Genomic DNA, 11,334 nt, shown 5'->3' on the forward strand with positions numbered 1-11,334 from the left:
CAAATTTGTTGTACATACATATGTATGGACTTCAATATCCTCTAATATCAATAAATTTGAGTAGACCTGAATTTCGAATATCTGTAAATAATACTCACTAGTCACAACACAACTACATTGTATGTATGTTACATATCTACAATGTAGGAAACATTGCGAATGCTTTGAGGGATCTCTCGTCCCGCTTTCAGATCGATTCCCGTGAATTCAGCAGTGTCGCAGCATCTCTTAATTGCCTGACAACATATGATCTATTTATTCTCGGCTAATTGATGTGGTTATTACAGCTGCCGTATGAGGGCCGTGAATAGGCCCCTGCGGCCGGCCAATAGCCGACGGCTTCCTCTTCGTTGACTGCATAATTAAGTGAGGCTGTTCCTATTTAATTTTAATTAGATATCGTTTCGAGTGATATTTTTACGAGCGTCGTCGGTTATTCGGCCGTTAGTCACGCGGCGCACATCTCCACTGCACGCCCCATCTAAACGACACACACAAAACGCCTCTCTGTGTTTACTTTACGCGTCTCTACATATAAATATGAATGTGTATCCTCTGTGTGTGTATGTGCGAAAGGCTATTTTTGAGTTTCAGACACTCCAAATTAACGCGGTGGTAAAAAGCAAATTAAAGTCGTCGGCAATGGGAGCATTCATTAGTTGATGACGCGCCTTTCCATCCCCCTTATGATTGAAACAGTCAAAACTGAAACGTATCGGCGTTTCTCAACGAAAAACATTTTTATAACTTTATATACCTACATACGTAAAAGTAGAATCTCATATATGAAGGCTCATGGATGTAAATCGTATAAAAATATTGGTAAATTTTATGATGTCATTTAAAATTTACTTAGGCGTGGATTTTTTATTAAATTATCCATATATATTGAGGCGGTCTCCGTCACGAGCCCGAATGTGAAACGCACGAAAACGCAAATATCGGAAGGCAAAGATCAAAATTCGAAAGATCTTAAGTCGAAAGATCAAAAAAAACGGGTGCATGGTAAACGGTACATACTCACGTACATACTCACTTAATTTGCGCGAGCAGGATACAACAGGAACATGAGGAACAGGCTTTTCCTCCCGTATTAATGTGTGCGCGCGTTTCACATTCAGGCCCGTGAGGTAGACCCATATTGAGGATATCTCCATATAATGATTTTTCCATATATAATAATCTCATTTTCACGCCTAGTACTGTTTGATTTAATTATGGATATGTACACACTTACATTGATATTTATACTATAAACAGAAATAATATTTTTACCTACCAGTGGGGTCGCTAGGGGTGGTGTCACCTGGTGCGGTAAAACAATTGTGTCTCTCCTCCCCCCCTCTATCAACTTCCCCATGGAATTTCTCCCAGTCCGTTTTAGACCATGCAGGTTTTTTTTAGTAAATTACATTCGTCGTTTTTAAGGAGCTCTAAACAAAAGACCAGTGCGAAAAAACAATAAACACGTATTTTATATGTTTAAAACTTGTTTAGTCACCAGATATTCATTTTGTGCAAGAATCGGAAAATTCCCAATTTACTTCCGGGAAAAACGTTTATTGTATGGATTTTTCCTCGTTTAATCCCTAATTTCTATTTTTTCCATCTCTATTGACAGTTGTACTGACAAAACCGATCAATCGGGGTGAAATGTGTGAAGGGACCCAGATACTCGGTCGATAGATTGAGGAAATCGAACAAAAGCCAATTATGGCTCAAATTTGATGCTTTATAGCTATAGCTGCACCAGATGGATTTCGCGGTAGCCGTATAAATACATAAAGCTGTATATATACAGAAATTGCAATGGCCGCTCAAGGACCGTCATACAACGAATATGTCGATTTGAGTTTTTCAATTTGAACAATTCGGTTTCACCCCAAACATGGTGTCATCCTGTGCGGACCACACTCCCCGCACGGGCCTATCGACCCTACTGCTTATGTTAAGTCCAAGGCACTCAAAAAAGTATGGAACATTATATGCTCAGCATAACGAGGAGAGATAGGAAACGCAATACGTGGGTGAGAGGTACATATGTATGTATGTTAAGGGTAGTGGATATATTGGAGATAGTGTAGAGATTTAAATGGCAATAGGCCGTCATGTATTTAGAATAATGGAGGAAAGGTGGACAAAAGAAGAACTAGCATGGTACCCGGAAGAATGTAAAAGGGTGAAAGGAAGGCCACTAGGAAGATGGGTAAATGAAATTAGAAAAATGTGTGGGGTGAGATGGATGAAAGTTGCGCAAAACAAAAACAAATATCAACGTGTTCGATAGGCATTGGATGGTGAATGGCTGTAAATAATGATGATGATGATTTATCTATTAGATTTCATATCTAGCAGATTCTACTATACACAGATATAGTCAATGCATTTTACGGTTCATTTTCATATTTTAAAAGCTTCCCAAATGATGTTTCAGTCGGTTGTTTGATTTATAAGTAACACACTAATATTGATATACATATTTACATATGTACATTCATATATTGTTCCTGTAATTATCATATAATAACTTATCAACGTATTAACAATATGTCTATGTAAGGTCTATTTTCATAGCTACTGATCCCGTGATCATTTTATATTCCACACAATATATTTTAGTTAGTATTTGCAGTATTGTGTTATTTTAATCTTAATGCTTAAGGCACAATTAAAAAAATGCTCAAAAGCCTACTTGCAATTCTTATTTAAAAATTAAGTATTAAAAAAATCTAAGGTTTAAACGGTTTAAAAGTCAGCTGTTCTTTGTCACAGTTTAGTATTCAGTTGCTAACAAAATAGTGCAATTATATGCAGAAGTGTGTCGTAAGCGCATATTATTTGTTTGAATAAAGGTATGATTCAAATATTACCCACAAGCTAATTGTAAACTGTATATAGTATGTAATTAGATCTGTTTTTGTAAGCTGTTGAAAAATTTTGAATCGATAATTAATACACCTACATGACATATGTATGTAATACCTACGTTTTACTTGACATGCAGGAAGGACTTGAAAGAAATAATTCTTCAATAAGTATGTACATACATACATAAAATAAGTATACAGTGTGTTCGAAAGCTTCGTCCATTAGGTGCACAAAGCGAGGGTTCCTATTATATTTGAACTTCACTGAACACATGTTTGATTTTGATACACAAAATAATAATACACATTTCGATTCCGTTTTCATTGTATTGTAATTATATATGTATGTTGACGCACACGCGCGCAAAATGATGGGAAATTCGCCCGTAAAAACGCTCCTGTCGGCCATAATCGCCCTCCCTTTCCCGCTTTCGAAACCACAATTTCAATTGTGGTGAAATTAATTTTCAAACCGCCGCTCATCATCGTCGTCGTCGTCGCATTTTCCATTTCCTGCGTCGAATTTAATGGACGCATCGATTGATCGACCGATTGCGCAAAATCGTGCAAATCACCATGTCACTGCATACCTGCTTGTGCACCTCGAGTCGAGAGCGAGTAATTAATTGCAACACTTAGTATCACTTTGTGAGCAGATGCCACTTTGTGAGAGAGCAATTTTACACTTGCCAAGATGATGTCGATAATTGCCGAGGTGAGGCATTTTATAAAATTTTCAAAACTATTAAAATCAGGATTAAAGCTATGAAACTAAATGTTTATAGTGATGACATAACGTTTCTCATGATTCTAGAGATTGTTCCATTAATAATGGCCTGTAGTGATTTTTCGTGGAATGCAAGTGGACCTGCATAAACGGAATGACCTCTATCTGATTTGGACCGATACCCAAAAATTCGGTTCTGCAAGAATTGTATATATTTCATTTCACGGCTATTTGCAGCAGGGAAAAATATACTTAGGTGATTTATATTGGTCAACAACTGTGTTCTAACTAGGATTTCTGACAATACTTTTTTTTTTACTTACTTTAATACTTAAATTAAAATAATAAAAGCTTTTCAAAGTATATTAAATTGAAAAAAAAATTACATTACAAGTCCCGGGAACGATCCGGAGCTCCATCCTGTATTCCAGGAATTGAAAAAGTTCGTGAAATCAGAATAGATATATTGTTATTGTTTCTTAAACAGAAATCGAGATATATGTAGAGTTTGTCTACCGGAAAGACATGAAATAAGTATCTACTATTTATATATGTATGTACATATGTATAAGAATTATACACCAAATTGATAGCTTGTAAAAATGCTTCCTCCTCGATAGGAATCAATTATTGAATATAGTATTTCTTCCTCAGAAATAAAATTATCCTTATTGAATATGTTCAATGAAAAAAAAATCATGCAAATTTTTTTTTAATATTTGAGAAAGCCTGGTCTAGAATAAGCTTAATGGGCCTCTGTTCGTAGAAGAGTATCTTCGAAAGTTTTCATATATACATACATATATTATGATTAGTCAAGGTTTCTCAAATTAATTTATTTGATACGTTCACTAAATTCAAGTTTTCTCACCAGGGGGATATGTAAGACTGGGTCATTTTTAAATTTACGAAAGGGTACGGAAATTTTTAGATTTTTCACGAGGGAGCGCTACGTTTCTGGATATCACGAAAGGGAGCGGCGTTCCCATGCGCTACCGTCCATTTCGAGCCCTGGTATAACTTGAAAAAAAAAATACCTGCAACGTATTGCTTTAAATTTATTGAATTTAAGTTGACATACATATAATTCAATTTTATTACATTTCACACAAAACCTTATAATCTTCTAGAATAAAGGAAATATTTTACACGGCAACAAATTAAATGGTCAGTTTTTTTCAATAAACGGTCAGTAGCTTTTACGAAAATTCAATGATAATAGTAGATATACTATATATACATAGATAAACATGAACGGCCAGTAGCCCGCTTATTGTTTTTAAGTGGTTTTTGACAAACAAAAAACAGTGAAGAAATTAATGATCGATAATATGATTTATTGATCATTCATTTACTGACCAAATCAAACGAAGTCATTAACCAAATAAATACAGGCCATATAGCATATGACAACGTTCATAAACCTTCATATGAACCTTGAATTAATTAAAATTTTAGCAAAATTTTAACTTTAGGTATATTGTACATACATATGTATGTATGGTACATACATACATTGGAAGAGCTATCCCATTTATGTATGTATGATAAAAATAAATAATAATTCCTCAGTATTATTAGTTGGATTTTTTCCTCAAATTTTGCCATTAGCCATGCTGCATCGTAAATTATAATTGAAAAAAAGCGCACAATCGACGCCATTGTTAACCCTCTGCGCTCGTCTGTCTTTTGCGCGTAGCCGCGCCGAAGCGAAATAATAAAGCGCCGAAACCCACGTAAAAATGATAATATATCTGCCGAATTAAAAAACAAAAAGTGTGCTTAAATTGCTTCCTCTCCGGTTCGGATTCCTTGGCAGATTCTAGCCGCCTCTCTCGTGTGAATAATTGATGACATTCACTGGTTGAGATCCATGGCGAGACCAACAAACGAGCTCTCTTTAATTAACCCGACATAACTCGACTCGTATAGTTGAGTAAACGTGGACGTTTCACTCCTATATATCTTCGCGAGAGAACACATGTGCATTTCATTTGTTCAGCCGCCGTGAATTTGAAACAATAAGAAGAAACGTAAAGGACTCGGTTGGGTTTCATGTTGTGTCTTCCCTATCAAAGGACCCCGGCAGCGACACTTTTTACTACCATATTAATCATTTCATTTATATCAAATTTAAACTTTCAAAAATTTCAATCGTTTTTTTTTACAGCACCTACAAAATGTTTAAAAAATTGTATGCAAATATGTACATACATACATAGTATGTAGTTAGGAGTGACACTTATATTATTAGCGAGCATTGATTCTTTATTTTGTGATTATCTCTTTTTTTTCGTCATAGATTTTTCATTTCAATAGTCTTAATTCTAATTTTCGTTCGCAAACAAATGAACTTTATTCTTCACTTAGAATATTGTTTAAGCGCCATCTATTGAAATAAAATATAATCTCTACATAGTAAATTTATGTTCATAGTAGTTTTGGTTCCAACAACAACTAATAACTATTAACCTTTTACTAACCATTGGATGCAAACCTTTCCATTCCTCCTCCTTCATCCACTGTACTCGTCTTAGAATCGATATTTATAAATTGAGTACATACTCTCAGTAATTTCATGACAAATGCAAAAATTAATTAATACAATTTTGTTAAATAAATTTTATTTTCCTTTGATACACTACAATACTTATTTTCATGGTGTATTCTCATAAAAAAAATCTGTATGTCTATCACTCCTGGTGCAAAGTATGCCTTAAATCTAATATATAATTTCGAAAGAGACTTGGTAAATATTGTTGGTTGGGAATTTCGTAAACAAGTCAAAATTTGACGAGGCGATTTTTTTTCGATTGAAATAAATTTAATAAAAAAACCAATAAATATTTACTATTAGATACGCCATGTTTACGCTGCTTATATTACAAATACCGAGCGAAGCCAGGTAAAACAACTAGTCATCATTAAAATTCAGTTATTGTTCGTCTTCTGTCCATATAAGTTCAGCAACCATACAACAGTAATATAGTAATATAATATAGAGTAATTACGAAATTAAAACGAAAATTTAGTGGTTTAAAAAATATATTTAAAGACGGTAAGTAGTAATATTACGTTCAACATAACTTAAGCGATTGTTTTAATCATACACAAATACAATTATTTGTTCATAATACTTAAAAAAAGTAAACATAATCAATATTAATAATAAAATTATTTCGAGCGATTGTTTGGTTTAAAGTGCGCAGAAAGTAAAAATTGCTAATTAAAAATTTTATGTTATTATAAACATAAAAAGTAGCACATGTTAAATGCAAATCAATTTTAGTAGATATATTGATAGAAATGATTAATTCAGTGTATTCACCTGAAACAACAAAAATTTAAATTAATTCATGAAAACATACACAATTCGAATTAAAATCGCAATCAAGAAACTTACGATATCGTCTATCTTCAATATAGACCGAACAGTCTCCGTAGCGAGGGTGAGAGCACTAACAGTGACGAGTAAAGGTTGCAAGACGCGCTCCTCTGCCATGTCAGCAATGCATCCCCGCCTCACAGAGATACCGGAATTTGCCTGTCCAGTTGTATGCGCAACTTGCAAATTTGAGACTGTTTGTAACGGATTCAAACCTAAAACAAAACAAGTGTTTTTAAAAATGTGTAATTACTATTTTTATGTATGTATTGTTGAATAATTACCAGCATTTTCAGCAAGAGTCGATGGCACTACTGTTAGTGCATCAGCAAAAGCACGCATACAATAGTGATCGGCTCCAGGCATGTGCAAAGCATGATCTGAAAGATGGAGAGCCACTGCATTTTCAGCTGAACCACCACCTGCTAATAATGCAGGCCTGCGGACCAAACAACGAACACAGCACAAAGCATCATGGAGAGATCGCTCAGCTTCTGCCAACATCAATCTGTTGGAACCACGAACCATAACAGTGACGGTACGTCCTGGATTAGCAATTCCTGTTATCTAAAATAAAAACAAAAATATTTTTTTAATCACATTATTATTATTGAAACTAGACATACATATATGTAACATCAATATAATAATACCTTGACATATTTTCCAGAAGGTTCGCTGATTTCCTCTGCCAACTCAGCCTTGACTAGATTTTCAGGGAGGAAATGATCCAGAGAAGCGATAGGGCGACAGCCAAGAGTTTTGCAAACGAATTCAATGTCTTCGCGTTCAATATCTTTCACAACCATAACTTTGATTTTATCTAAGAAATGAATTGCCAGATCTGAAAGGGCATCCCTATAATTGAGAAAATAATTAAAAACTATTCCATATATTAAATAACTCACAATTCACATTTTGATTTAATAAACTAACCGAAGAATGGATTTTTGAACTAATAGTACGTTGCATTTGCTGCTTTTGATTTTTTTAACAATATTCAAAATGTATTCCCTTTCTTCTTTGAGAATCCTATCCATAGCAGCATAATCTGATATAACGACATTGTGATCCATCTGAAAAAGAAAAAAAATTTAATATTGCGAAATTTGAGTAATCACTCATTGACATGATCGCTTCAATGACTTCTTACATCTGTTTTGGGTGGCGATATGCAAAATTGAATGAGACCGATCACAGGTCTATCAACTTTACGTGGACCAGAAATATTAGCTGTACGTTGAGACAAAACTAGGCCATTAATCAACTCGGAATCTTCCAAAGTACCCCCAAGACGCTGAATTACACGTACATCGCGCAGATTACAGGTCAAGCCTGATTTTGTTCCCGTAGATGGTTCAACAACTAAAAAATTCAAAACAACATTTAATAAAAAGGAAAACAAAAGTACAATTTCACTAAATACGATCAAAGTACCTGACAAAACTGCTTTGACCGCAATAGGAGCCAAAAGACTGACATGTTGAGACACAACCTTGGAACACAGAGAAGTTGCGGCAGCTTGAACTAAGCTCTCTTCATCGCTCATATCAACAGGAATTGAGATTTTCTCCAAAAACTAAATAAATAATCAAATTAATAAAACAACATCGCGAATACCACGACCACACAACATTTTAAAGACAGATTTTTATATTTACCGAAACTGATTCTTGAACAGCACGTTGAAAAGCGTCAGAAATGATAGACGGATGTAAACCTTTGTTTAACAACTTTTCAACAGCGTCCAATAGAGCACCTGCGATTACGACAACAGATGTAGTACCATCACCGGCTTCAATATCTTGAGCACGAGATAATTCCACAAGCTGAAAAAAAAACAATATTTAAATCATACACAGACTTGAGGTCAATAAATACATACATACTACATATTATGTGAAAATTACATACCATTTTAGCTGCTGGATGGATAACATTCATCTGTTTCAAAATGGTAGCCCCATCATTGGTAATGGTAACTTCACCATTTCCAGCCTGGATCTGAATTGAAAAACACATCAAATTAAACCCAGAAATTACATACATATTTGGTTATTGTCATTGCGGTTGTACAAACCATTTTATCCATTCCACGGGGTCCAAGACTCGTACGAACGGCATTGGCGATGGCTAAAGTAAATCAAATAGAAATGTTAGAACACATGTAAATCGATATAAGGAAGAAAACACAAAAATCGGTAGGCACATACCAATTGGCTACTTTGATTTATAATTATTTAGGATATCTTCCAACTATTTAGATGGTAAATTACTAATTGGTAAAAAATTTAAGAAAATAACAACTCGTTTCCTTTTATTTGTATTTTGGTGCTTACATAATTTTTTTCTTTTGCAAATACCCATAATGTTATAAGCACAAAAATAAAAAGGAAGCAAGTCGCTATTTTCTTAAATTTATAAAAATTGATCAAATGAAATCAAAGCCAAATATACGATCATAGCTAATATTATAACAGTTGAATTATAATACACTATTAGCTTAATATGTTGTTTCATTTCAGAAAAAAATTATGATAGAAACTCGTTTGAAGCCTTGAACAACTCCTTAGGATAATCTAAGATTGCATTAAAATTGTATTGCCAATATACAGATTGAGACAAAATCCCACAACAAAAAAGTTCTATTCCATTCGAGAAGGTTATGCCATTATTGGAACTAAAGTAAACATAATTAAATCCTAATTGGTATACATAGCATAAAACTGGGTGTGTCTATTAATGATTTTTGATCTAGAGAATACACAAACTTTATAATATAAACGATTCAGTGATTATTCCACCCAAAGCGATATCGCACACGTCACTAAAATCTCCATACTAACGAGAACTCGAGTGCCAGATATTCCGTATTCGCGATTTTCGTGACAACGATTGTCGTGTGCGCGATCGCAATGTGCGAAATAATCCGTTTATCAATAATATAAAGACATGGTCATTAAATATCTCCCTTTGGCCATTTCAACTGTCACGCGCAGATGATCAAGTGACTCAACCTACACACCAAAAATGAACGTATAAAATAAGATTGTCAGACAAAGTGGCACACATTTCAAATAAATATAACATATCCAGAACATTCTCGGCGAATACATCATAATCTGAAATACTACAGCTGATATACGTTTTAGGTTAGGAACGCACCTGTAAATTCATCGAACTCCCGAAGGTGAATAAGCCAAAATTTCCTAGCGATTGTTTCGATTTTAATAACTTGGTATTAAAATGATGATTTAATATTAGTTCCGAGTAAGGTAATATAATAATAAAGGAACCTTTAGCGGCATTGATGTTGCTGAGACGAATGTCAGTGGGTTTGCTCTTGTCGCGGTAAACGGAGGGGGCGGCGGAGGAGCGGGGAAAGCTGCGCGCCACAGTCTTGGGGGCTCCGGGGGCTACCATGGCTGGATGTGATGCTGCACACGGATTACGAAAACTAGTCAAATCCGAGCCTGCGCCTGCGAGCCGTAGAAACAACTAGAGCCGGTGCCTCTTGGCCAATGTCCTCTTTATTACGACCATACACTGTGGACCATACACGCCCAAAAAATATTACTTCAATTGATTAAATTAGTTAATACCTACCTAATGCTATACAAACAATACATTTAAGTTTTTAAATCTAGATTAAATCACAAATTAACTGGTTATATTGAAAATAAACTTGACACTTAACGTTGTTTTTAAAACAATAAAACTTCTAGCACGATTTAAGGTCTGTTCATACCTATCCAGCACGACCCGTATCCTGCAGGTGTCATGCAAGTGCGGATAGTATTCTTTGGTACATTATATGGACGTATTCATACTCCATTCGCGCATGCGCATTTACGCATTCATGCGCGTCCATATAGAATGTACTAAAGAAGACTATCCGCACTTGCATGACAGCTGCAGGATACGGGTCGTGCTGGATAGGTATGAACAGACCTTTAGATATTTACAACTATTTTAAGTATATCTTATCATATATCTCATAAATGATGAATATGCTAAACCTCATCGAAAATCATTTTGTTGGATTTTTTTTGTTCTGTGAACTGATCGATCTAAAAGAAAAAGGGATACGATTAATATATATGCACATTTATTAAATTAGATAGTAATAATGTTGACAACGGTTCGGTGGTTATTGCCCACAAAGCGTTCTCCCAGAAGTCACTAAAATCTCTATAAAGGAACATCTGGCAGCCGAAAAGTCCATCATGCTAACGAGAACTCGAGTGACAAATATTCCGTATTCGCGATTTTCATGGCAAAAATTGTCTTTTGGGTGATCAAAATGTGCGTAATAATCCAATTACCGTTGACAGCACGTAATATTTAATGTTTGA

General features: G+C 34.7%; 1 protein-coding gene across 1 annotated transcript; it reads right to left on the reverse strand.

The window, feature by feature from the left end:
- Window positions 1-6,208: 6,208 nt before the first annotated feature.
- Window positions 6,209-10,529, reverse strand: CCT4 (chaperonin containing TCP1 subunit 4). The gene is made up of 11 exons (XM_077443240.1): window positions 10,276-10,529; window positions 9,060-9,112; window positions 8,894-8,983; window positions 8,641-8,808; window positions 8,417-8,558; window positions 8,133-8,344; window positions 7,916-8,055; window positions 7,633-7,837; window positions 7,264-7,546; window positions 6,998-7,194; window positions 6,209-6,922 (listed from the first exon to the last, which is right to left on the reverse strand). Exons 1-11 carry the CDS (start codon window positions 10,400-10,402, stop codon window positions 6,905-6,907), a joined length of 1,635 nt encoding a protein of 544 aa, XP_077299366.1. The 5' UTR covers window positions 10,403-10,529; the 3' UTR covers window positions 6,209-6,904.
- Window positions 10,530-11,334: the final 805 nt, after the last annotated feature.

This window comes from Arctopsyche grandis, chromosome 12, assembly GCF_051622035.1.
Source record: "Arctopsyche grandis isolate Sample6627 chromosome 12, ASM5162203v2, whole genome shotgun sequence".
Classification (NCBI taxonomy): domain Eukaryota; kingdom Metazoa; phylum Arthropoda; class Insecta; order Trichoptera; family Hydropsychidae; genus Arctopsyche; species Arctopsyche grandis.